The sequence below is a fragment of the Piliocolobus tephrosceles genome, chromosome 1, assembly GCF_002776525.5.
Source record: "Piliocolobus tephrosceles isolate RC106 chromosome 1, ASM277652v3, whole genome shotgun sequence".
Classification (NCBI taxonomy): domain Eukaryota; kingdom Metazoa; phylum Chordata; class Mammalia; order Primates; family Cercopithecidae; genus Piliocolobus; species Piliocolobus tephrosceles.
In genome coordinates, this window is record NC_045434.1 from 88,874,570 (window position 1) to 88,901,867 (window position 27,298).

The 27,298-nt window shown below is 45.0% G+C and overlaps 2 protein-coding genes across 16 annotated transcripts in view; both read left to right on the forward strand.

Annotated features, from left to right (window-relative positions):
• The window catches only part of PIP5K1A (phosphatidylinositol-4-phosphate 5-kinase type 1 alpha), a 50,575-nt gene extending 31,726 nt beyond the window's left edge, over positions 1–18,849 (forward strand). For 11 of the 14 annotated variants that reach the window (XM_023213674.3, XM_023213676.3, XM_023213675.3 and 8 more), the window contains 12 exons: positions 1,347–1,477; positions 1,926–2,043; positions 2,229–2,381; positions 3,860–4,159; positions 6,321–6,526; positions 7,998–8,081; positions 8,943–8,991; positions 9,759–9,843; positions 12,230–12,376; positions 12,545–12,674; positions 17,337–17,382; positions 18,087–18,849. In XM_023213674.3, coding sequence (XP_023069442.1) covers positions 1,347–1,477; positions 1,926–2,043; positions 2,229–2,381; positions 3,860–4,159; positions 6,321–6,526; positions 7,998–8,081; positions 8,943–8,991; positions 9,759–9,843; positions 12,230–12,376; positions 12,545–12,674; positions 17,337–17,382; positions 18,087–18,089 — 1,452 coding nt within the window. In that variant the 3' untranslated portion in view covers positions 18,090–18,849. The remainder of the gene's footprint in view (positions 1–1,346; positions 1,478–1,925; positions 2,044–2,228; positions 2,382–3,859; positions 4,160–6,320; positions 6,527–7,997; positions 8,082–8,942; positions 8,992–9,758; positions 9,844–12,229; positions 12,377–12,544; positions 12,675–17,336; positions 17,383–18,086) is intronic. The other 3 variants (XM_023213682.3, XM_023213685.3, XM_026447770.2) reach the window with 1 other exon arrangement.
• Positions 18,850–25,394: 6,545 nt separating this feature from the next.
• The window catches only part of PSMD4 (proteasome 26S subunit, non-ATPase 4), a 13,173-nt gene continuing 11,269 nt past the window's right edge, over positions 25,395–27,298 (forward strand). For both annotated transcript variants that reach the window (XM_023213686.2, XM_023213687.2), the window contains exon 1: positions 25,395–25,514. In XM_023213686.2, the coding sequence (XP_023069454.1) occupies positions 25,420–25,514 (95 nt within the window). In that variant the 5' untranslated portion in view covers positions 25,395–25,419. The remainder of the gene's footprint in view (positions 25,515–27,298) is intronic.

Here is a 27,298-nt window from a genome sequence, read left to right on the forward strand (position 1 = left end):
GTGTACCTGGTGGCTACTGTTATCAGACAGCAAAGATCTAGATGATGCGATACTTTCCCATGGGCTTGGAATCCTGGATTGTAAGAGTGGGGTTCTTGTATTTGTGTTTTGACCATAGTTTGGTAATTCTAAATCTGAATACTACTCTCAGAAATAATTTGTCTTTCATGCTTTCTTCTTCAGTTAGGAGCTCTTTTACCACACTGTTGTCCTTTTGTTTGAGACAGAGTCTTGCTGTGTCACCCAGGCTGGAATATAGTGGTGTGATCTTGGCTCACTGCAGCCTCCACCTCCCAGCTTCAAGCAATTCTCCTGTCTCAGCCTTCCGAGTAGCCGGGACTACAGGTGCATACCACCTCACCCAACTAATTTTTGTGTCTTTAGTAGAGATAGGGTTTTACCATGTTGGCCAGGCTGTTCTTGAACTCTTGGCCTAAAGTGATCTGCCCACCTCCGTCTCCCAAAATGCTCGTATTAGAGGCGTGAGCCACCGCACCCACCCCACCTTTTTGTCCTTGAGTCACTAATCAGGCTCTTCCTTAGAGGACTGAAGTTTCTGCCACCAGGCAGTCAGATCAGAATATCAGTTAATTTTGGGCTGGACATGGTGGCTCATGCCCGTAATCCCAGAGCTTTGGGAGGCCTAGGCAGGTGGATCACCTGAGGTCAGGAGTTTGAGACCAGGCTGAACAACATAGTGAAACCCCATCTCTACTAAAAATATAAAGAATAAGTAAGGCATCATGGTGCATGCCTGTAATCTCAGCTACTTGGGAGGCTGAGGCATGAGAATCGCTTGAACTGGGGAGGCAAAGTTTGCAGTGAGCCGAGATGACGCTGCTGTACTCCATTCCAGCTTGGGTGACAGAGCAAGACTCATTCTCAAAAAAAACAAAAAACAAAAAAAAACAGGAATATTGGTTAATTTTAGTTACATTCTGTATCAGATGAAGGAAATGTTTAGAGGGCTCCAGATACACTCTGGGGGCAGAAACCTTAGGAGTGAGAACTAAGAATGTTCTGTCAATACTATGTGTCTTCCAAATACAGATAAGGAACTCTTGTTTAGGCGGGCCAACAGGAGCACCTTGCCTAGCTGAGGCTGGCTCAGAGAGAGTCCAGCTTTGCTACTCTGTATCCTCACTGTCCTTCCAATCTTTACTAAGCTTAATTGCAGAGTACAGCATAGGGATGGGGAAACTGGATTGTCCCAGTTTTATCTGAACTATTGCTCAGACTAAAGGACATTTTTTAAAAGCGTTTCTTCTAGCTTCTCCCTTCTGAATTTTTATTGTTATGGTCCTACTTATAGTAGGAATTTTCTTCTAATTTCTCTTGTTTCTCAGACAACCTCATCAGCCTTGAAAGGTGCCATCCAGTTAGGCATTACCCACACTGTGGGGAGCCTGAGTACCAAACCAGAGCGTGATGTCCTCATGCAAGATTTCTACGTGGTGGAGAGTATCTTCTTCCCCAGGTACAGAGTTTAATGTTCAGGAGCATGTCCTGGAAATGTGGCCTTTTCAAATCAGCCCAGGGCAGTTTTAGGGGTTCAGGTCTGACAGTTTAGGCATGTGTCCAATTCTTAACCTGGTTATAATCAGGGTGATGTAGGACTAGAGAGTTCGGAGAGCAGATGCTATCCTCTAGATGCTTCCATTAGCCTCTGTCCTATGGATTGACTTGTAAAAAACAACCTCATGCATTGGATAGGAGGCAGTGTGACTTTTTCTTATTCTTATGTCTTGCTGTCCATGCTGTGCCATTGTCTCACTAAGTGACTCATCTAAGGGCCCTGATTCTCTTAGGAGGAATGTATTCCCCCACTCCCCCCATCATGAGGTGACTCTTGAGTATCTTCGCAAGGTAGATTTTCTGGATGATAGGGACTGGCAAGTTATGGCTACCTCTGTTTAACCCTACAGTGAAGGGAGCAACCTGACCCCTGCTCATCACTACAATGACTTTCGTTTCAAGACCTACGCACCTGTTGCCTTCCGCTACTTCCGGGAGCTATTTGGTATCCGGCCTGATGATTACTTGGTAAGCATCTGGATATCAGGACCCTGTGACTCCAGTATCAGAGGGGTATTCCCAAAGGAAGGCCCCTTTTCTCCACAGTCTTGCTCTGGCTTTTATTTAGAAAAGAATTGCATCTGTAGATGATTTTTGTGTTGGGCAAGGCCCTGATGTGTCTAAATCTCTTAGTTCTTCTCTGTTTGCCCCAGTATTCCCTCTGCAGTGAGCCGCTGATTGAACTCTGCAGCTCTGGAGCTAGTGGTTCCCTTTTCTATGTGTCCAGTGACGATGAGTTCATTATTAAGACAGTCCAACATAAAGAGGCGGAATTTCTGCAGAAGCTGCTTCCAGGATACTACATGGTAAGGGAGAGAGAATCACTGTCCACCTGTGCTACCCACTTCTGGGCAAGACGAGGGAGGTTGTCTTCAGCAGGGTAAAACTGTGTCAGCACTTGGGTGCAGTGGCTCACACCTGTAATCCCAGCACTTTGGGAGGCCGAGGCAGGCGGATCATGAGGTCAGGAGATCAAGACCATCCTGGCTAATGTGGTGAAACCTCATCTCTACTAAAAATACAAAAAATTAGCCAGGCGTGGTGGCGGGGGCCTGTAGTCCCAGCTACTGGGGAGGCTGAGGCAGGAGAATGGCGTGAACCCAGGAGGCGGAGGTTGCAGTGAGCCAAGATTGTGCCACTGCACTCCAGCCTGGGTGACAGAGCAAGACTCTGTCTCAAAAAAAAAAAAAAAAGAGTGTAGTTCAGTTTTGTGCTTTTCACCCCATTTCTTTTGCCTTTCTATGGTAAAAGAGGTTTTGTTTATCTATTCTATTTTAAGTGTTGCCAATCTCCCAGGCTCAAGTGATCCTCCCACCTCAGCCTCCCACGTAGTTGGGACTAAAGACACGCACCACCACACTTGGCTAATTTTTGTAAACTTATTTTATTTTTTCGTGACAGAGTCTCGCTCTGTCATCCAGGCTGGAGTACAGCGGTGCAATCTGGGCTCACTGCAACCTCCGCCTCCTGGGTTCAAGCAATTCTCCTGCCTCAGCCTCCTGAGTAGCTGGGATTACAGGCATGTGCCACCATACCAAGCTCATTTTTTATTTTTTAGTAGAGACAGGGTTTCACCATGTTGATCAGGCTGGTCTCGAACTCCTGACCTTGTGATCCGCCTGCCTCAGCCTCCCGAAGTGCTGGGATTACAGGCATGAGCCACTGTGGTCGGCCTAATTTTTATACATTTTTAGTAGAGATGAGGTCTTGCTATGTTACCCACACTGGTCTCAAATTCTTGAGCTCAAGTGATCCTCCTTTTGGCCTCCCAAAGTACTGGGATTATAGGCATGAGCTATTGCACCTGGCTGTTTTCGTCTTCTGTTCTTAGTTCAGCTTCTAGTTTGGGGAATGAAGTAGGTTATTTCCCTTGATAATACTCTCTGCAGCCTTACTGTGACTGATTGCTCTTGGAGGTTCTGGAGACGTTAGGTAACTCTCCTTACCTGCCTTACTACCCTCAAGAATATACTATACCCAGGGCAGAGGGTGTCGTCTTCTCTTAAATCTCTCTGAAGAAATACATCCATCTTACATTGGTATCCTGACTGATTTCTGTATTGGAGAGTCTGTGGCACAACTTGATGGTGAACTTATCATTGAAATAGATGTATAGGGAAATTTAAAGCATATATGATGTAGGTTTATGGGCAGACATAAATTCAGATTGTGTCTGAATCTCATATAGGAGATAAAGGGAGGATGGGTGGTAACTTTTGCCCTTAAGTTTCACTGAAAATCAGCTAAGTTGTTCTCCTACTTCTGTTTACTTTTGTGTTCTCAGAACCTCAACCAGAACCCTCGGACTTTGCTGCCTAAATTCTATGGACTGTACTGTGTGCAGGCAGGTGGCAAGAACATTCGAATTGTGGTGATGAACAATCTTTTACCAAGATCGGTAAAAATGCATATCAAATATGACCTCAAAGGCTCAACCTACAAACGGCGGGCTTCCCAGAAAGAGCGAGAGAAGCCTCTTCCCACATTTAAAGACCTAGACTTCTTACAAGACATCCCTGATGGTCTTTTTTTGGATGCTGACATGTACAATGCTCTCTGTAAGACCCTGCAGCGTGACTGTTTGGTGAGTTTGTTATTTAGACACCAAAAAATCTGAGTTACTAAAACAGCTTGATTGTTCTTAGGCATTAAGTTTGTGGGAGATGGGACTCTGTTCCTTAGCACTGTATGTCCTGGGCTGCATTTAAAATAACTTTTAATTAGTTCATTGCTATTCCTTTACAGTTTTACTTTCTCCCCATTTATCCTCCCACAGTGGGATTTATTTCCTTCTCTAGCTAGCCTGGGCCTCGTAGTCAAATGTTCTGCTTAATTTCACACCAGCATCATCCTTCCTCAGATTTTGGTCCTGGCTGCCAAATCCAAATTTATATTTTGGAAGCTGAGTGCTGCTGAAGAATATTATACAAGCATGTATACTGGCATCTCTACAGATTTATGATATCCATCCCCACTTGGGCTTTCAATATCGTTCTTCAGTCCATTTGCTGTTGCTCTCAATAGGGATTTCACATGTTTAGCACTTAACCATTTTCTGACTCTCATCTCTCTAGCTTTGTTTCTTAACAAGCTACCTTAACTTTTTATCCTATTTCATCCTCTCATGCTGCCCCTGTCATTAATAGATAAATGTATCTACGTTTTACTTTATTTTTTATTTTTTGAGACGAGTTTCACTCTTGTCGCCCAAGTTGGAGTGCAATGGCACGATCTTGGCTCACTGCAATTTCCGTCTCCCAGGTTCAAGCGATTCTCTTGCCTTAGCCTCCCAAGTAGCTGGGATTACAGATGCCCATCACCATGCCTGGCTAGTTTTTGTATTTTTCGTAGAGACAGGATTTCACCATGTTGGCGCCGCTGGTTTTGAACTCCTGACCTCGAGTGATCTGCCTGCCTTCGCCTCCCAAAGTGCTAGGATTACAGGTGTGAGCCAGAGCACCTGGCCTAGATATCACTCTTGACCTCTGTACTCTTCTATCATGTGAACACTTCCCAGTGTTGCACATATTAAACTGTATTGTGTTTATTTTACATTTGTATCCCTTTCTAAATGTATAATGTCCTTGAGGACAGAAACTCTCTCTTTAATATCTTTATATCTCTGTAAGGAGGCACAGTGCCTACATGGTGGGGATTCAGTAAATGTTTAACTCAATTGAAGCTAATCATACAAGGTCCTACCACAGATCTGTTCTGTCACAAAGTGTACTTTACCACAACCTCATTGTGGAATCTTCACAGCACAAATACGTATTCCTTGTTCTCTCGAGAAGGTAGTGTTCTCTTCATGGAGACATACATGGAAAGAACAAAGATGATCTTGTGGGCTAGGCAGTGGGACTTGGAAAAATTATGTTTACTCAAATGAGAGAAAGCAAAGGGTATGTAAATAAAGACTAACCAGGCTGGGCGTAGTGGCTAACGCCTGTAATCCCAGCACTTTGGGAGGCTGAGGCAGGCAGATCACTGTGTCAGGCGTTCGAGACCAGCCTGGCCAACATGGTGAAACCCCAACTCTACTAAAAATACAAAAATTAGCTGGATGTGGTGGCACGTGCCTGTAATCCCAGCTACTTGGGAGGCTGAGGCAGGAGAATCGCTTGAACCAGGAGTTGGAGGTTGCAGTGAGCCGAGATTGCACCATTGTACTCCAGCCTGGAGATAGAGCAAAACTTAGTCTCCAAAAAAAAAAAAAAAAAGGGTGGGGGCATAAAATAAAATAAATAAATAAGTAAAATCTAGCCAAAGGAGGTTAACATACTTTTCTCCAGGGAAAAAAGTAGAAAGAGGCAAAAGATAATCCTGTGTTTAGCCTTACAGGTTCACTGTAAGACTAAAATAATTACATCATGAAAGCTGTCAAGCCAGGCGTGGTGGTTCATACCAATAGTCCCAGCACTTTGGAAGGCTGAGATAGGCAGCTCCCTTGAGTCTAGAAATTAGAGACCAGCTGGGCAGCATGGTGAAACCCTGTCTCTACGAAAAATAAAAAATTAAACAGGTGTAGTGGTGTGTGCCTGTAGTCCCAGCTACTTGGGAGGCTGAGATAGGTGGATCCTTTGAGCCTGGGAGGTTGCAGCTACAGTGAGCCGAGATCACATCACTGTACTGTAGCCTGGGTGACAGATTGAGACCCTTTCTTAAAAAAAACAAAAAAATGGTGAGATCCTACAAAATATTTTTATTTCCCCCAAGGCTCAGATCATGTTTTTTCCTTCCGTTAGGTGCTACAGAGCTTCAAGATAATGGATTATAGCCTCTTGATGTCAATCCATAATATAGATCATGCACAACGAGAGCCCTTAAGCAGCGAAACACAGTACTCAGCTGACACTCGAAGACCGGCCCCCCAAAAGGCTCTGTATTCTACAGCCATGGAATCCATCCAGGGAGAGGCTCGACGGGGTGGCACCATGGAGACTGATGACCAGTGAGTGGGCTCAGGGCCACTAGGGAGGAGAACATAGGCCCACAAAACTTTTTCTTTTTCTTTTTTTTTTTTTTTTAGTTTCATTCTTGTTCAGGGTGATGTGCAATGGCACGATCTCTGCCTGCTGCTACCTCCACCTCCTGGGTTCAAGCGATTCTCCTGCTTCAGCCTCCTGAGTAGCTGTGATTATAGGCGCCCACCACCACACCCAGCTAATTTTTTGTATTTTTAGTTGAGATGGGGTTTCATCACGTTGGCCAAGCTAGTCTATGAACTCCTGACCTCAGGTGATCCACCCACCTTGGCCTCCCAAAGTGCTGGGATTACAAGCGTGAGCCATCGTGCCCTGCCACAGCACTTTTTCTTTAGGAAGGGACCCAGCTTCTGGAAAGGAGTAGCCTTGACTCAGCAGTTGGATCAGTAACATTAATGTTTACAGAAGTATAGAATGAGTTTGAATGAGCTTTCTTAATGTAAAAGGAAAAGAAGATTAATTTCGGGTTTATAGTGTATGTGGGAAGGAGAGCTATTCAAGAATTAAAGACTTAAAAAATTACAGTCTTAGATGCATGTCTGCAAATTATATTAGAACTTTATTACCATTTTTTAATCTTCTCTTTTTGTTAGTAATATATTAGAACTTAATCAAAAATAATTAATGGTCTGGGCACAGTGGCTCATGCCAGTAATCCCAGCACTTTGGGAAGCTGAGGCAGGTGGATCACTTGAGTCCAGGAGTTTGAGATCAGTCTGACCATCATGATGAGACCTCATCACTACAAAAAATCAAAAATTACCCAAGTGTGGTGGTGAACACCTGTGGTCCCACCTACTCAGGAGGCTGATGAGGCAGAAGAATTGCTTGAGCCCAGGATGTCAAGGCTGCAGTGAGCCACTGTACATGCCACTGCACTCCAGCCTGGGCAAAGAGAGTGAGACCCACCCTGTCTCAAAAAAAAAAAAATTATTATAGACTTCTTTGTGGAAGGCATCCTTCTTTATCATGGATCTATCTAGTAAGTGTAATTACTGAAATACCACAAATATCTTAGATTGTTTATTTTTTTAAGATATCCTGTAACATGACTCTCAAGAAGAGTGTCTTAGTGGGCATAAATTAAGATAGCAAAAGTACTGAAGTTGAGTTAATTAGGAGAGCATTCCCAAAATTGCTGAGTAGTGGAATTTTAGATTCTCTTTGGTGGAATCAGAGTGGAAGAGGTAGGCAAGGAGATTTGGAGAAAACTAGATTATAATACATACTCTAGAGAGTTGCTGGGGTTAGAGAAGGGATCTCATTTTCTACTGTTTTTTTAATATTTTTTTTCTCTTTTTGTTTTATTGATCACTTATTGTCTGATCTCCTGGTTTATGGAGGATGAGGCAGTTTTGTTTAGGTTTCACTTCCCTGTCCTGATCTGACTAAACTAGCCAACAGATTTTCTCACCCTTTCCTTTTTGCCTTTTCCAGTATGGGTGGCATCCCTGCCCGGAATAGTAAAGGGGAAAGGCTTCTGCTTTATATTGGCATCATTGACATTCTGCAGTCTTACAGGTGAGGAGCATATGGATCCCAAATTAAGAGAGGGTGGATACAGTTAACCACTCATGTTTCTCTTTTAGATGGGTTTGTTGCCAAGTTCTTTCAGAAGCAAGAATAGTGAGTTGCAGTCTGGCTACTTACTTCATTAGTTTTCAGATGGTTTATTTCCCTGATTTTGCCTCTTTCCGCGGCCTTTATAACCCTCCCTTCCCCATCTCCCCAGACATAATGTATACCTTCTGTAGAAAGCTGAGTCAGTCTTGGAAGCACCGGGGTGGAATATGCCATCTGTCTGGCTCTTTGCAAAAACCTATGAGATGAGTCATGCTCCACATTGGGATACAGCTAGAAACGTTGCCCTTTTCCATGGAGGAAAAACAGGAGGGTCACTGTGTTCTGTAAAAAGTATCAGCCTGTGGAACTAAGAGGCAATGAAGTGATGATCAGGGAGGAGCTAGAAATGTTAGACCTGGGTTTTGTTCCTGTAAAGTTTTAAGTACTAATGAGGACTGGACAGTACTTGGTTTGTTGGTTCAGTATTATCATCCAGTTTTAACTACCCTTTCCAGTCTTGCCCATCTGTTCCTTCAGCTCTCCTTTTATAATAAATATTCATGTTCCTGATTTGCCAGGGACATAAATTGACCTTTTCCCATGGGGGAATAATTGACTTACCTAGAAACAACATTGGTCTCCATGATGAACCAGCACTGCTGTGTCTGTTCTTGGGAAAACCAGTGTACCAGTAGATGTGCTTTCTCAGCTTCTGTCTTTTCAAGGTTTTCTATTAGCCCTTTAACCCCCTAAAATATAAAGTTATTAAGATCATTTATTGAAAAATGACATGAGGAGTGATGTACATTTTTCTTGCAGGTTTGTTAAGAAGTTGGAGCACTCTTGGAAGGCCCTGGTACATGATGGGGTAAGTAGCAATACTAGAGGCTCTCTTACCCACTTCTGCCTCCATCACTTCTGATTGGCCTCCTCAGTTTCTTGCAATTTTTTCTTTTTTTTTTTTTTGAGACAGGGTCTTAACTCTGTCACCCAGGCTGGAGTGCAGTGGCGTGATCTCGCTCACTGCAACCTCCATCTCCCAGTTTCAAGTGATTCTCCTGCCTCAGCTTCCCGAGTAGCTGGGACTACAGGCACACGCCACCATGCCCAGCTAATTTTTGTACTTTTAGTAGAGATGGGATTCCACCATGTTGGCCAGGCATGTCTCAAACTCTTGACCCCAAAGTGATCTGCCCACCTTGGCCTCCCAAAGTGCTGGGTTGAGACGGAGTCTCGCTCTGTCACTTAGGCTGGAGTGCAGTAGCATGATCTCAGCTCACTTCAACCTCCACCTCCCAGGTTCAAGTGATTCTCATGCCTCAGCCTCCCATGTAGCTGGGAGTACAGGTACCCGCCACCGATGCCTGACTAATTTTTGTATTTTTAGTAGAGATGAGGTTTTGCCATGTTGAACAGGCTGGTCTCGAACTCCTGACCTCAGGTGATCTGCCCACCTCGGCCTCCCAAAGTGCTAGGATTACAGGCGTGAGCCACCATGCCCGGCCTTTTCCATTTATTTCATTTGTGGGTTTTAGCCTTCTGCTAGGGGCTCAGTCTGGGGGAAGATGGCGCTTGGACTAAAGGTCCTCTTGTTGGGCCTCCCTCTAACTCTATAGCATTTCTTCTGCTCTGCAGGACACTGTCTCAGTGCATCGCCCAGGCTTCTACGCTGAACGGTTCCAGCGCTTCATGTGCAACACAGTATTTAAGAAGATTCCCTGTAAGTGGTTTCTACCAAGTGACTGCCTACTCCTGCCCAGTTGGCAACTCCTACCTCTGGTAGGGAGCTGCCAACGCCAGAGGCCTCTCCTCCCACCTACATCCCATGAGAGCCATTTCTTATCCTTTGTGTTAGTCAGTCTGTCACAGTCGTTTCCAAGTTGCTGTTTCCCCCTTGGCTCTTCCTGCGTATGTCAATGAGGTGAGGGCCATTTCTGGGGAACTGGGATTTAAAAAAAAAAAAAAAAAAAAAAAAGTGTAGTTGTGGATGTAGGATTCATGCCACAGAGATAGGCAGAGCCAGACTTTTATGTACAGAGATACACAATGAGGTTACCATTGCATATCTCTGTTTTATCTTCTACTCTATCTCAAGTGGTTAGAGAAGCATTTACTGATTTCTGCTTAGCACATGTTTTTAGTCTCTTTCCTCAACTTTCTTGTTTAGAAAGTGCCAATGTTCTTTTTTTGCAAATCTTCCATGCTGCTACCACAGCAAATTCTAACTTCTCTTTCCCTTCTTCTCCTGTTAGGCATCATTAGTCACATGGCAAGGGAGAGGGGACCTAGGCATGCCAGATAGTCTTAAGGGATATGGAAAAACCAGGCTGGGTGCAGTGTCTCACACCTATAATCCCAGCACTTTGGGAGACCAAGGCAGGAAGATCAGTTAAGCCCAGGAGTTTGGAACCAGCCTGGGCAACATGATGAGACCTCGTCTCTACAAAAAATTATAAAAAGATAAGGAAAAAAATCATTTCAATCTTTACAAAATGATAAATACACAAGGTCAGTTATTTAGTGCTGGGCACATACGTGCTAAGAAGATGTAGAGTGAAAGAATTACCTTTCTTGACCAGGCACAGTGGCTCATGCCTGTAATCCCAGTACTTTGGGAGGCCAAAGCAGGTGAATCACCTGAGGCCAGGAATTCGAGAAGTCTGACCAACATGTTGAAACCCCATCTCTACTAAAAATACGAACATTAGCGGGGTGGTGGTGCGTACTTATAATCTCAGCTACTCAGGAGGCTGAGGCAGGAGAATCACTTAAACCCGGGAGGAAGAGGTTGCAGTGAGCTGAAATAGGGCCATTGCACTCCAGCCTGGGTGACAGGAGAGAAACTTCATCTCAAAAAAAGTTATCTTTCTCAGGTTTTACTATGGGATACTATTAAAGAAAAAGGGGGGCCAGGCGCAGTGCTGTAATCCCAGCACTTTGGGAGGCTGAGGCGGGCGGATCATGAGGTTAGGAGATCGAGACCATCCTGGTAACATGGTGAAACCCCGTCTCTACTAAAAATACAAAAAAAAATTAGCCTGGCGTGGTGGTGGGCGCCTGTAGTCCCAGCTACTTGGGAGGCTGAGGCAGGAGAATGGCGTGAACCCGGGAGGCGGAGCTTGCAGTGAGCCGAGATCTCGCCACTGCACTCCAGCCTGGGTGACAGAGTGAGACTCCATCTCAAAAAAAAAAAAAAGAAAAGGAAAAGAAAAAGTGGGCGGGGGCAGTGGCACACACCTGTAATCCCAGCACTTTGGGAGGCAGAGGTGGGTAGACCACCTGAGGTCAGGAGTTCAAGACCAGCCTGACCAACGTGGTGAAACCCCGTCTCTACTAAAAATATAAAATTAGCTAGGCATAGTGGCGCATGCCTGTAATCCTAGCTACCCAGGAGGCTGAGGCATGAGAATCACTTGAACCCTGGAGGCAGAGGTTGCAGTGAGCCAAGATCGTGCCATTGCACTCCAGCACAGGCAAATGAGCAAAACTCCATCTCAAAAAAAAGGAATTGGCCGGATGCGGTGGCTCAAGCCTGTAATCCCAGCACTTTGGGAGGCCGAGACGGGTGGATCACGAGGTCAGGAGATCGAGACCATCCTGGCTAACATGGTGAAACCCCGTCTCTACTAAAAAATACAAAAAATTAGCTGGGCACGATGGCAGGTGCCTGTAGTCCCAGCTACTCGGGAGGCTGAGGCAGGAGAATGGCATAAACCCGGGAGGCGGAGCTTGCAGTGAGCCGAGATTGCGCCACTGCACTCCAGCCTGGGCGACAGAGCGAGACTCCGTCTCAAAAAAAAAACAATAAAAAGGGAATTATGCATTAGGGTACATTTCATCTGATGGAAGTAGAGCAGCTGTCAAGGCTCCATGTTGGAGGGGTAGGTGTGGATATGTTTCCTTTCTTCTAGGTTTTATGCCTCTTGGAAAGTTAAGTGAGCTAACACCTTGTTCTCTGAATAGTAATTCATAGAGCCCATCTTTGTTGACATAAGCCTTTTCACTTTTCAGACCAACTTTGGGTGTGTATTGGGGATACTAGCAATTTACTTGTATGGATGTCTTGGTAGTGGTTGCTAAGTAGGCTCTCTCTTTCCCTTTTGAAGTGAAGCCTTCTCCTTCCAAAAAGTTTCGGTCTGGCTCATCTTTCTCTCGGCGAGTAGGCTCCAGTGGCAACTCCTGCATTACTTACCAGCCGTCGGTCTCTGGGGAACACAAGGCACAAGTGACAACAAAGGCGGAAGTGGAGCCAGGTCAGCACTATGGCTGGGGTCTCCATGTGATTGGGTACTCCGTCCCTTCCTTCTGAGCCTTTACCTTGTCCGGCTAGGACCTCTGCTCCCATTTCTATCCAGGAAGCCAAGCTGCTACATATTTTTCCTTGTATTTACCGTACCCCATCTTCTCTTTCTTTTTTCTAGGCGTTCACCTTGGTCGTCCTGATGTTTTACCTCAGACTCCACCTTTGGAGGAAATCAGTGAGGGCTCACCTATTCCTGACCCCAGTTTCTCACCTGTAGTTGGAGAGACTTTGCAAATGCTAACTACAAGGTTTGTTTATTGGCCCCTTTCTCCGTATAATCTCTCTCTTTTCAAGTCCTTGGAAACCTCTATAATATGATTGCATCATAATAAATTACCCCAAAGATTAGTGGCTTAAAATAACAAACATATATCATACTTTCTGTGGGTCAGAAATCCAGGCCCAGCTTAGCTGGGTCCTCTGGCTCAAGATTTCTCATGAGGTGGCATTTGGCCAGGGCTGGGGTCTCATCTGAAGGCTCAAATAGGAGAATCTGCTTCTAAGCTTATTTATATGGTTACGGGTAGGATTCTGTTCCTTGTGGGTTGCTGAACTGAAGGCCTTAGTTCCTTGCTGGCTGTTGTCTGGGGACTTCCCTCAGTTCTTTGCTACATGGACTTCTCCATAGGACAGCTCAGAACATGGCACCTGGCCTATCTGACAGTGAACAAGAGAGTATGTGCCTATGCAGAAACGGTAGCCTCTTATAACTTAATCTCAGAATTGACATTCTACTACTTGTGCTATATTCTATTCACTAAATGCAGCCCACACTCAAGAGGAAGGGATTACCCATAGGTGTGAATACCAGGAGGCGCAGGGATCACTGCGAGCCATCTTAGAAACTGCTTGTCATAGTCTGCCCTCTGGTCTCCAGTAATTTACATACCTCCATGTCCAAAATAAACTGACCCCTTCCAGGATCTCCAGAAATCTCATCCCATTGTAACATTAGCTCAAAGTCCAGAGTTTTATTACTTAAATTAGGTCCAGGTTTGGATGAGCCCCCCAGGTATAGTTCTTTAAGCACAACTCCTTAAGTACAATTCTTCTCAATCTGTGAACTTGTGGAACTAAAGAGACAGTTATTTTTTCCCCTTGTACCTAGCATACAGTGGTGAGACAGGCATTAGATAACCAATATACACACTTCTGTACATAAAAGGGGAGAATGGGAGGCACAAAAAGGAGTCATTGATTTTATTAGCTGTTCCAAAATCCAGGAAATGTTGGAGTTTCTTTTATTAGGCCTCAAAGCAGAATAATTCTCCATGGTTCTTGGCTCTACCCTCTAGACTCCTGGTCTTCTGAGTCTTCCTTTTTCATCAAAGCTAGAGTGTGTTTTTACCTGAGTTCTTTTCTCAGTCTGCTTCTTTCCAGTAGAATTTTGGGGGAACTAGTGGTCTCTTTATTTTGTACGGTTTCTGTCTTTTTTGATCCAAGGTGGCAGTGTTTCTACTGATACAGAAGATTTTGTGGGCCTCCTGTGATTCTCCTTGGGATTTACTCCATTAGACAAAAGCCACACTCATAAATATCTTCTTCATGAGACCTAAGCTTCTTACAGACCCTGCTTTTCGGTTGAAAGGATCTGTGAAACAATCTTTTGAACAGCCTTTTGTATGATTGAATAGCACAATCAGCCCTCCATATCCACAGGTTCCACATCCCAGATTCAACCAACTGTGGACTGAAAATACTTGAGAGCCTGGTGTGGTGGTTTATGCCTATAATCCCACCATTTGGGAGGCTGAGGTGGGAGGATTGCTTGAGGCAGTTTGAGACCAACCTGGTCAATAAAATGAGACCCCCGTCCCTTAAAAAAAAAAAAAAAAAAGAAAGAAAAAAAAAAATAGTAAAAAAAAAAATTCTGAAAATCTTATGTTGTTGCTGACATGTACTGTACAGTTAGGCCTACAATGGTTGTGTCTGTACTTAACATGTACAGAATTTTCTTGTCATTATTCCCTGAACAATACAGTGTAACAGCTATTTACATAGCATTTACATTGTATTAGTTATAAATAATCTAGGAATGATTTAAAGTATGTGAAGGGCCAGGCATGATGGCTCACACCTGTAATCCCAACACTTGTGGGAGATAGAGGCGGCCAGATTACTTGAGCCTAGGAGTTTCAGATCAGCCTGAGCAACATGGCAAAATCCCGTCTCTACCAAAAATATAAAAAAATCAGCTAGGCGTGGTGGTATGTGCCTGTAGTCCCAGTTACTCAGGAGGCTGAGGCAGGAGGATCGCTTGAACCCAGGAGGCAGAGGTTGCAGTGAGCCGAAATCGTGCCGCTGGACTCCAGCCTGGGTGACAGAGCGAGGCCCTTTCTCAAAAAAATAAATAAATAAAAATAAAGTATATGAAGGATGTGCATAAGTTATATGCAATCTGTGTAAGAGACTTGTGCTTGTGGATTTTGATATTCAAGGAGAGGTCCTGGAACCAGTTCCCCACAGATACTGAGGGCTGACTATACTCTGAACCAATACCTTTTGTTTTTCTGAGGTCTTAATGAAATATTTCACAGTCACGTTTGGCTTCATCTTTAGACCACATTTTCTTGGCAGTGCCCTGGAGCTTATCCTTGCTCAAAAGCCTTTTTCGTTTTTTTGGGTAGACATGATGTCTCACTGTGTTAACCAGGCTGGTCTTAAACAGTCCTCCTCCCTCTGCCTCCTAAAGTGAGCCACAGTATGTGGCCTGTCATTTCTTAATTTTAGCATCGTTTGCTCTCTGGAGAGACTTAGTATTTTCAAAACCTATCAAGTTCTGGTATTTTTGTTTAATAGTCCTTCCCATAATTTCTTTCTCTTCTCTTACATTTTACTATAAGCATCAAGAGAAAACCAGGTGGCACCTTCAGGACTTTGCTTCTAAATCTCCTTAGCTAGATTGTCCAATTCTTGAGGCACATATTCTACTTTTCACATAATCACAAATCACATTGTTGCTAAACTTTATGCTGCTACCTTACTAGGATCTCCTTTCCTTCAATTTCCAATAAAATTTTTCTCAGTTTAAGCCCTCACTGGTAACCCCATTTAAGTCCAAAATTCTATAAACAGCATATTCAGGACACTAACTTTTCACTAAAATGCTCCTCCAAGCCACCCCCAATGTTTTGGTTTTGTTTTTTGAGATGGAGTCTCACTCTGTTGCCCGGGCTGGAGTTCAGTGGCACAATCTTGACTCACTGCAGTCTCCGCTGACAGGGTCTCCCTCTGTCACCCAGGCTAGAATGTAGTGGCACTATCTTGGTTTATTGCAACTTCCACCTCCCAGGTTCAAGCGATTCTCCTACCTCAGCCTCCCGAGTACCTGGGATTATAAGCATGCACCATTACGCCTGGCTAATTTTTGTATTTTTGATAGAGACGGGGTTTTGCCATGTTGCTTAGGCTGGTCTTGAGCTCGTGGCCTCAGGTGATCTGCCTGCCTCAGGCTCCCAAAGTGCTGAGATTGCAGGCATGAACCACTGCACCGGGCCACCACCCCCAAATTTTAGATTTTTGTTACAGCAGCACCTCAATTCCAGGTACAAAAATCTGTATTATCTATTATTGTGTAACAAATTACCCCCAAACTTAGCTGTCAAAAACAAACATTTGTTATCTCAGTCCGAGTGTGGTGGCTCACACCTGTAATCCTAGCACTTTGGGAGGCCAAGGAGGGTGGATCACCTGAGGCCGGGAGTTCGAGACCAGCCTGGCCAACATGGTGAAACCCCGTCTCTACTAAAAATGTAAAAATTAGCCAGGCATGGTGATGCATGCCTATAATCCCAGGTACTCAGGAGGCTGAGGTGAGGGAATTGCTTGAACCTGGGAGGCAGAGGTTGCAGTGAGCCATGATTGTGCCACTGCACTTCAGCCTGGGCAACAGTGAGATCCGTCTCAAAAAAAAGAGAAAACAAAAATTTGTTATCCCAGTTTCTGTACCTTAGCTGGATGCCTTTGGCTCGGGCTCTTTCTGGAGATTACAGTCAAGCTATTAGTCCAAAAGCTTATCTGAGGGAAGATCAGGTTCTCAGCTCACTTATATGGTTGTTGGCAGTATTCAGTTCCTTTGTCACATCGCCCTCTCCATAGCCAGCTCTTAGCATAGGAGCTGAATTTCCTCAGAGCAGGCAAGCAGGGGCTAGAGCATGAGTCCAAGAAGAAGCTATGGTATTTTTATAATCTAATCTCCAAATTGACATTCCATCTCCTGTGCTGCATTCTGTTCATGAGAAGAGAATCACTAAGTGCAGCCTACACTCAAGAGGGGAGAGAATTACACAATGGCATGGATCTCAGGAGGCAGGGATTATTGGGGGGAATCTTAGAGGGTACCTACCACATCTGGAGATTGAAACAGAAGAGGGCAGAGTACTGGGAAATGTTTTATAGTATTCAAGAAGCCAAATATAGTTAATTAAAACAGTGTGCTTTGCCGGGCGTGGTGGCTCACGCCTGTAATCCCAGCACTTTGGGAGGCCGAGGCGGGCAGATCACAAGGTCAGGAGATCGAGACCATCTTGGCTAACATGGTGAAACCCGACTCTATTAAAAATACAAAAAAAAATTAGCTGGGTGTGGTGGTGGACGCCTGTGGTTGCAGCTACTCAGGAGGCTGAGGCAGGAGAATGGCGTGAACCTGGGAGGTGGAGCTTGCAGTGAGCAGAGATCACGCCACTGCACTCCAGCCTGGGTGACAAAGTGAGACACCGTCTCCAAAAAAATAAATAAATAAATAAAACGGTATGCTTCAAAATCTAGTAGCTTTTTAGCCTCTTCTTTCCAAATTCTAAATTGATTCTGAAGTGAAAATTAGAGAAGTAGTATAAGATTTAAGAGGGGAGTCCTTTGTTGTTGTCTTCTAATTCTTTTTCTCTCTGCTTCTGTTTTTTTTCACCTGTTAGTACAACCTTGGAAAAGCTTGAAGTTGCAGAGTCAGAGTTCACCCATGTGAGTGTCTGGGATGTGTGGGAGGTGAACGTTTTGCAGGGTATAAAGAGGATCACTGATGGCCTGGAGCAGGAAGTTAATTGGCAAGATTAGAGGATCTGGGTACCTCCTAAATCTTGTTTTTTATTTTGTTTTTATTTTTATTTATATATTTTTTTGAGATGGAGTCTCACTTGGTTGCCCAGGCTGAAGTGCAATGGTGCAATCTTGGCTCACTGCAACCTCCGCCTCCTGGGTTCAAGCAGTTCTCCTGCCTCAGCCTCCCGAGTAGCTGGGACTACAGGCCCACGCCACCATGCCTGGCTAATTTTTGTATTTTTTAGTAGGGGCACCATTTTCACCATATTGGACGGTCTGGTCTCGAACTTCTGATGTTGTGATCTGCCTGCCTTGGTCTCTCAAAGTGCTGGGATTACAGGTGTGAGCCATTGCACGCAGCCATCGTGTTTGTTTTGTTTTTGTTTTTGTTTTGTTTTTGAGACTGAGTCTCGCTCTGTCCCCCAGGCTGGAGTGCAGTGGCCTCTCAAAGTGCTGGCATTACAGGCATGAGCTACCGCGCTCGGCCGCCATCTTGTTTTTTAAAAAAAATCTTCTGTACCTGATACTTGGAGGCTGAAGCTGAAATAGAAACTTCTTAACGCTTGAATTCCATCCCTGCTTAATCTCATACTCCACATCCTTAACTTTACACTCTCCTTTTACAGTAAGCGCAAAGCTTCAGAAGACCTGAACAAGATTCTGCCATCTCTGTGATCCCAAGATGTGTCAGCCCTTGCCCCAGCAATGCTGAATTTTCTTCTACTTAGTCATCAAAAAAGGAGTGTAATAGAAGTGAGGGGAGCTCCTCCTCCATCTTCTTGCTGAAGAAGAACCTCCTCTCCTTCCCCTTCCTCATGAATGGGCATTAGTGCCTCAGACAGTTGAAGACCGAAGCATCCCCTCCACTCCAGAGTTGGGTGGTACAGATTTTCAACTGGCTGGCCTCCACAATTGAATTTTTTTCAGACCCCCATTCTTCATGCTGGAAATGGGATTGCTGTACTTGGCAGTTTTCTTTCCCCTCATCTTTGACCAGGAACTGGACTCTTAGTTTCCTCAGGACAGACTAGCTGGCACATTATCTCCACCTTAGTTCTTTCTCCCTGATCCCTGGAAGAATACCCCTATAATCTCTGTAAAAGTTTTTAGGGGGGTAAGGGAGTTTAACCACCTCCCAGCTTTCTTCTTTTTTTTTTTTTTTCCTGAAAAAAGGAAAAAGCGCACAGCACACAGTTTCAAGCCAGCTTCAGATCAAAACTCCAGAAGTGTTGACAAGATGCCTATTCGTAGGGTTCCCTCAGAAGAGCCATGGTGTTTGTGAAGAGAAGAGTAGTGATTTCTCGGCCAGAAGCAGCTCCTCTTTTTTTTTTTTTTTTGAAACGGAGTCTTGCTCTGTCACCCAGGCTGGAGTTCAGTGGCCGGGTCTCAGCTCACTGCAAGCTCTGCCTCCCGGGTTCACGCCATTCTCCTGCCTCAGCCTCCCGAGTATCTGGGACTACAGGCGCCCACCACCTCACTCGGTTAGTTTTTTTGCATTTTTTTAGTAGAGACGGGGTTTCACCGCATTAGCCAGGATGGTCTCGATCTCCTGACCTCGTGATCCGCCCGTCTCGGCCTCCCAGAGTGCTGGGATTACAGGCTTGAGCCACCGTGCTGGCCTAGCAGCTCCTCTTTAATCTCCTCCTTTCTTGATGAATTTCTTAAGGCTGAAGGAATGGAGAGTGGGACATGGGGTAATCTTTACCCCTTTTGTTAAAACAGGAGGCAGCCATGGGCTGGGAGATCATAGCCGTTCCTAGGCAGAATCCTGTTCACTGCCAGGCTATAATAATTATTACTCTTTTGCAATTTGAAATATATTCTGGTTGATTTTCTAAATGTGAAGACTTACTAAATGAATTTTAGGTCATTCTCCAAAGGAGATTTTTTTGCTCTTCTCATCTTTTCCAACAGTGTTCTCCTGTTTGTGGAACTAAGGTGAAGAGGGGACACCTCTCTGTTTTATCAGGCAGTCCGTATCTATGAGACCAGTAAATATTTTCTTAAACTCATGGGGAGACAGCAGATTCTTGCCTTGGTGACGTCATTGCTGTACCATATGTCCTACCCCTCTGTCTTCATGCAGGGAAGTTGGAAATGGGGGCTACATATACCCTCTCCTCCCCATCTACAAGAGTTGTAGTTTTCCATCTGATTCTTCCACTCTTGTCAGGGGAAGAAGGGGGCCTGGTATCTCAGGCAGATTGTTGAATTCTTGTTCTATCCCTTCTCTGTCCCACCCTGCCTTGATAATATGTTAGCCCATACCCCAAATAACTGTCTATATTAGACACCCCCGGCCAGTTTCTGGCTGCCTGTCTTTGCTGCCATGTTCTTTTTTACAAGAAGGAAAGAGTTCTTGCTATTTTTTTTCATAATTTACTATTTATGATGTATTTAAGTGTTTTATTAAGGACACAGTTCTGTTAGGGGTGGGAGGGAATATTTGAGGGAGGGCTGGGTCTTAGGGAAAGGAATGGGGGATCAACATTTTTATGAAGTGTCACTATTTGCCTCTACTTTGTATTGTTCAGAAATGGCAAATACAATATAAAAGTGATACATGGTTTTAATGTAATAAACTTTAATCGGTTATTTAGATCTCTTATTTCTTCTGATTCTTTTTCATATACCATCTGCTCACCCTCCTACTCCACCACCCAGGCTCAGTTTTGTTCGTGTTGCCCTAAACAAAGGCTGCATACTTTCCAGCTTGCAACACTGCAGCTTCACTCTTAAGGCTTTATGTCCGTATGTCCTCTTCCTCAGCAACCCAATTGTCTTCACAAGGAAAAGCAGTGAATGAATATGAGGGGAATTACTGTAGGTCTCTTACCTAGGTTGCAACCCAGTTTAACAGGGATTTGGAGATTCAAAACTCATTTTACTCAGGTTTAAGAAGAAAGGAGAGGGACAGTGGAAAAGGTAAGTTTGAGGTTGCTGGCCTTAGTGATTCCCTCCCTTTCATTCCCTTGATCTGGCCCTAGGGTGTCACTCTTAGAAGATCATAGAGATTGCTTTCTTTAGCTGTTTTCTTTTGTGAAGTTGAGCTGAGGTTCCTTTACTTTGATGGGAAACTAGACAAAAAAGTAGGGGCGGGCCAGGCGTCGTGGCTCACACCTGTAATCCCAGCACTTTGGGAAACGGAGGCGGGTGGATCACCTGAGGTCGAGTTCGAGACCAGCCCAGCCAACATGGCAAAACCCTGTCTATTGAAAATGAAAATTAGCAGGGGATGGTGGCATGTGCCGTAGTCCAAGCTACTTTGGAGGTCAAGGCTGGATAATCGCTTGAACCTGGGAGTCAGAGGTTGCAGTGAACAAAGATCGCGCCACTGCATTACAGCCTAGGCGACAGAGTGAGACTCTTGTCTCAAAAAAAAAAAAAGTAGGGGCGGTGAAGCTCATTCTGTGGCATGAAGATAGGGAACCTTTGGAGAGAAGCAGTTAAGCAAACAGCTGCTTTTCATACCACTATTCTGTATCTTGATAAGGTCATTCTGCAAATATTTATAGAGCAGCTAATGAGCAATGCATGGAGTAGTTGGAGATCAAAGAAATAATTTTCCTTCAAGAGTTTCTAGTTTCTGGGAGGAACACAAATACACAAAAACAATGTATTATATGTGAGACAGCTACTTAAGCTGTCTGAAGGTGGCACAGAACATAAAAGGGGGAAAAATTAACAGTTATGTGGGATAAAAGTGTTAGAGAATGTTTCACTCCCGGCACAAGGACTAGATGCACTAGAATGGCCTGTTTTTGAGAACAAGGGAGAGATCATGGTGAGAATATTGGGTATAGTTAGAGGCAACATTGGGAACCGTGAAATATTTTTTGCCCCTAATAGGATGCGATACAAAATAATTGAGAGACTAACAAAGTTTCATCAGAATTAATAGAGGATTGGCCGGGTCCAGTGGCTCACATCTGTAATCCCAGCACTTTGGGAGGCCAAGGCAGGTGGATCACTTGAGGCCAAGAGTTAAAGAGCAGCCCGGTCAACAATGTGAAACCACATCTCTACTAAAAATACAAAAATTAGGCCAGGCGTGGTGGCTCACACTCGTAATCCCAGCACTTTGGGATGACGAGGCAAGCAGATCACCTGAGGTTGGGAGTCCGACCGACATGGAGAACCAACATGACCAACATGGAGAAAACCCGTCTTTACTAAAAATACAAAAAATTGGCCGGGCGCGCGAGACCATCCTGGCTAACACGGTGAAACCCCGTCTCTACTAAAAAAAACAAAAAATTAGCCGGGCGTGGTGGGTGCACGCCTGTAATCCCAGCTACTTAGGATGCTGAGGCAAGACAATTGCTTGAACCTGAGAGGCAGAGGTTGCGGTGAGCCAAGATCGAGCCATTGTACTCCAGCCTGGGCAACAAGAGCGAAACTCCTTCTCAAAAAAAAAAAATTAGCCAGGCATGGTGGGGGGCACCTGTAATCCCAGCTGCTTGGGAGGCTGAGACAGGAGAATCACTTGAACCCGGGAGGCAGAGGTTGCAGTGGCTGAGATTGCACCATTCATTGCATTCCACCCTGGCAACAGAGTGACCCTCTGTCTCAAAACAAAAAAAAAAATTACTCATTGCGGGAAAAGCACGTACTTGGATTGGAAGAGGAATGGGGATTCTCAAAGTTTCTTTTTCTTTTTCTTTCTTTCTTTTTGATACAGAGTTTCACCATGTTTGCCAGGTTGGTCTCAAACTCCTGGCCTCAAGTGATTTGGCCACCTTGGCCTCCCAAAGTGCTGGGATTACAGGCGTGAGCCACCGCACCCAGCCCAGATTCTCAAATTTTTGAATTTGATTTTCCCACAGCCCCAGCCAGTCCTCCTTTTGTCTGAATAAGGAAAAAACTTTTTTCCCTAATAGACATTGGAGGTTAACATGTTTTAGGCATAAATGTTCTGCTTCCCTGACCTTGTCACTCAGAGTGTACTCAACTACTGAGTGGGGTGGTGTAGATAATCCTCTTATGATCAGAGGGTCCCTCTAGCGGTGAGTAGCGACTAGCGCTTATTCTTTAGCTATATCCTCTAATTTATATTCAGATACAAGTAGGGTCTATTAGTATAAAACTTCTAACTAAAAGAGAAATTAAAATCATAGGATAATAAAGTTGGAAATCGTCATCTGGTCTGACATTTTACCCTTAAGCATGTCAATCTCAGCTATTCTGAAAAGTATTCAGAGATGAAGTCTCATTCTTTATATTAGTTTTTCTTTTTTTGAGACAGAGTTTCACTCTTGTCGCCCAGGCTGGAGTACAATAGCACGATCTTGGCTCACTGCAACCTTCGCCTTCCGGATTCAAGTCATTCTCCTGCTTCAGCCTCCAGAGTAGCTGGGACTATAGGCACCCGCCGCAACACCTGGCTAATTTTTGTATTTTTAGTAGGAAGGGGTTTCACCACGTTGGCCAATATCTTCTCAATCTCCTGAATTCGTGATCCGTCTGCCTCAGCCTCCCAAAGTGCTGGGATTGCCCAGCCTTGGTTTTCTTTTTTAGAGTCTTGTTCTATCACCCAGAGCAATCCCAGCTCACTGCAGCCTTGACCTTCTGGGCTCAGGCGACTCTCCTACCTTAACCTCTCAAGTAGCTGGGACTACATGCCCGCACCATCACAACCAGCTAATTTTTGTATTTTTTTTTTTGGGACGGGGGTATCCAGGCTGATCTCGAACTCCCGACCTCAAGTGATCTGCCCACCTTGGCCTCTCAAAGTGCTGGTATTACAGGTGTGAGCCACCATGCCCAGCTGGCCTTTATTTTTCATTATGGAAATTTCCAAACCAAAAGTAGAGTAATATGGTGAACCACTGTGTACACATAACCCAGCTTCAATAATTATCAACATAAAAGGCCAGTGTGGCCGGGTGCAGTGGCTCAAGCCTGTAATCCCAGCTTTTGGAGGCTGAGATGGGAGGCCCGGAGTTTGAGGTTGCAGTGAGCTATGTATGATTGCACCACTGCTGCATTCCAGCCCAGTGAGACCTTGTCTCTTTTGTTTTATTTAACACCCTGTCTCAAAAAACAAAACAATTTGTTTCTTCCAAAGGATTAAATCCCAAACTTCATATACTTTTTAAATCTATGAATATAACATATAACCCTTAATAAAGATTCCTTTTATAATGGTGACAACTTTAACACCATTATCATGCCTAAAAAATTATTTAATATCAAATATCCAGCTGATGTGATGGCTCACACCTGTAATCCCAACACTTTGAGACTTTTTTTTTTTTTTCAGAGATGGGGTCTCACTATATTGCCTATGCTGGTCTCAAACTCCTGTGCTCAAGCCATCCCCTCACATCAAAAAATTAAAAACAAATTAGCCAGGCTTGGTGGCATGCACCTATAGCCCCAGCTACTCAGGAGGCTGAGGCAGGAGGATTGCTTGAACCCTGGAGGTGGAGATTGCAGTGAGCCGAGATCAAGCCACTGCACTCCAGTCTGGGTGAAAGAGCAACACCCTGTCTCAAACAATAAAATTTTGTAGAGACAGAGTCTGGCTGTGTTGTCCAGGCTGGCCTCAAACTCCTAGCCTGAGTTGATCCTCCTGCCTGGGCCTCCCAAAACGCTGGGATTATAAAACCTAAGCCATTGCATCAGGCCTTAAATGTAATTTTTGATTAGCAAACCAAAATGGTTTAGTGGTTTGTTCTTTGGGAGATTAATATTTAATTGAGTTGTCAAATCTTTTCTGGGCTCTCTACTGGGCTTAGGGAATTGTAAAGATTAAGACACGTTGCTGGCCAGGTGTGGTGGCTCACGCCTGTAATCCCAGCACTTTGGGAAGCTGAGGCGGGTGGATCAACTGAGGTCAAGAGATTGAAACCAGCCTGGCCAACATGGTGAAACCCCGTCTCTACTAAAAATACAAAATTCGCCGGTCATGGTGTCACGCCCTTGTAGTCCCAGCTACCTGGGGGGCTGAGGCGGGAGAATCGCTGCAACCTAGGAGGCAGAGGTTGCAGTGAGCCTAGATGGAGACACTGCACTCTAGCCTGGGTGACAGAGCGAGACTCCTTCATCTCAAAAAAAAAAAAAAAAAAAAAAGACATGTTGCCTACCCTTAGTTAAATGGGGGAGGAGATAAATATACAAATAAATTCAATTCAAGGGTATAAGGGCTTGTTGAATTAAAATTCTACAGGGAACTGAGGGCTGTAGAAAGTCATTAGTGAACTCTACACTGGTTTTTTTTTTTTTTTTTTTTTTTTTGAGACGGAGTCTCACTCTGTCCCCCAGGCTGGAATGCAGTGGCATGATCTCTGCTCAATGCAATCTCTGCCTCCCGGGTTCAAGTGATTCTCCTACCTCAGCCTCCAGAGTAGCTGGGATTAGAGGCGCCCGCCACCATGCCCAGCTAGTTTTTTTTTTTTTTTTTAAGATGGGGTCTCTGTTGCCCACGCTTGATTACAGTGGTGCAGTCTCGGCTCACTGCAACCTCCGTCTCCCAGGTTCAAGTAATTCTCCTGCCTCAGCCTCCCGAGTAGCTGGGATTACAGGCGTGCGCCACCATGCCCGGCTAATTTTTTGTATTTTTAGTAGATACAGGGTTTCACCATGCTGGTCAGGCTGGTCTCGAACTCCTGACTTCGTGATCCGCCCGCCTTGGCCTCCCAAAGTGCTAGGATAACAGGCGTGAGCCACCGCGCTCGGCCGATCCCGACACTTTTTTAAAATGACGAAGCTGGAACCGACACAGCACTTTCAAAGGTTCCTCCATAGCTCCTCTGAGATCGGCCAGCGGGAAACCCCAACTAACTGCAATGGCAGGGAAAGTAGAGGCTAGATCCCGTTTTTTGTGTTACCGCGATTCCCTTCAACTACCCACAAGAAGCCCATTTGTTTGGAGGCGCCTACAACTCCCAGAACGCAACACGGGGGACGGAGGCGGAAGCTGCTGGCCAAGCCGAGGTCTGTGATTGGTGAAGAGCGATGGGCCAATTGGAGGAGTTGTTGTTAGGCCGTCCTGGAGAACCGGTCGGGAGGGAGGAAGGTGGCAAGATGGTGTTGGAAAGCACTATGGTGTGGTGAGGAGCTACCTCGGGGCAGGAGGGGCACAGCTGGGTCCCGGGCGCGTGTGGCGCCAAGGCAGGGCGGGCCTGGGGTGGAGGCCGGGGGCTCATGGGCGAGAGGCGGCCCTGGGCCCGGAGGTTAGGAGCCCGCTGGAGTCCCTGAGTCATCCCGGGGCCGTGGAGTGGCAGACAGTCCCTGGTTACCCCTCTCACTCCCAGGGGGACGGTTATTGACCGGTCATTCCTGCTGCCTTTCTCTGTTCTAGCGCCGTCTTCTCTAGAGCAGCCCGGGTCTGTCCTTAGCCACAGTTCTGCTTCTCGGACTCATCGTAATAGTTTTCTGCCCTCCTTTCTTCGCAAAATAATGTCTATTAGGAAAATAGATTATTAATCCCTTCCTCTCCCCATTCCCTCGTCTCTAACTTCATTACCTTTCCCTGTGTCATCTTCAAAGGTACCATTTACAGATTGCTTTTTAGGTATCAGTCATTTTGTTTATCTCACTTAAACCTCACAACCACACCTTAAGGTAAATTATCTCTCCATTTTACGGTTCAGGATACCGAGTCTCAGCGATTTTAAGTGATTTGTCCAAAATCACACAGCTGGTTAAGTGGTGGAGTCAGGATTTAAACCCAGGGCTGTCTGACACAAAGGCTTTATCCGGTGAGGTAGCTGTCTTCGCCAGTCTCAGGCTTGGGCTGAGTACCTATCAGGAGTCACATTAGATGGGGAGCACATAAATTTTTGCAGGATTTCAACAGTTCCTTCTACCTGTAATCATTGAATGTAATACAGAATAGTTGACGAACACAAATCACCAATTGGGTGAGACAGACACCTGTGAGATTTCGTCTTTTTAGTTTTTGGGGGGAGCATAGCGTTGCCAGGTAACATACAAAATGCCCAGTGAAATTTGAATTTCAGATAAACGATGAATAATTTTTATTTGAGACGGTCTCGCTCTGTCGCCCGAACTGGAGTGCAGTGGCCCAGTCCGGCTCACTGCAGCCTCCGCCTCCTGGGTTCAAGTGATTCTCAATGATTGAACTAATTTACACTTGCACCAACGCTATACCAGTGTTCTCTTTTCTCGCAACCTTGCCAGCTTCTGTTATTTTTTGACCTTTTAGGATAGCCATTCTGACTGGTGTTAGGTGGTATCTCATTGTGGTTTTGATTTATTTGCATTTCTCTAATGATCAGTGATACTGAGGTTTTTTTCATATGCTTGTTAGCCGTATAGTATGTCTTCTTTTGAAAAGTGGCCAGGCGCGCTGGCTCAGGTCTGTAATCCCAGCACTTTGGAAGGCCGAAGTGGGTGTATCACCTGAGGTCAGGAGTTCCTGACTAGCCTGGCCAACATGGTGAAACCCTGTTTCTACTAAAAATACAAAATTTAGCCAGGCGCGGTGGTGGGCGCCTGCAGTCCCAGCTACTCTGGAGGCTGAGGTGGGAGAATCGTTGGAACCCCAGAGGTGGAGGTTGCAGTGAGCCAAGATGGTGCCACCACACTCTAGCCTGGGCGACTGAGTGAGACTCTCTCTCAAATAAATAAATAAATATAAAGTATCTGATGTCTGTTTATGTCCTTTGCCCACATTTTTTTTCCTTTTTGAGATGGAGTTTTGCCCTTCTTGCCCAGGTTGAAGGCAGTGGTGCCATCTCAGCTCACTGCAACCTCCGCCTCCTGGGTTCAAGTGATTCTCCTGCCTCAGCCTCCTGAGTAACTGGGATTACAGGTGTCCACCACCACGCCCAGCTAATTTTTTGTATTTTTTTTTTTTTTTTTTTTTTTT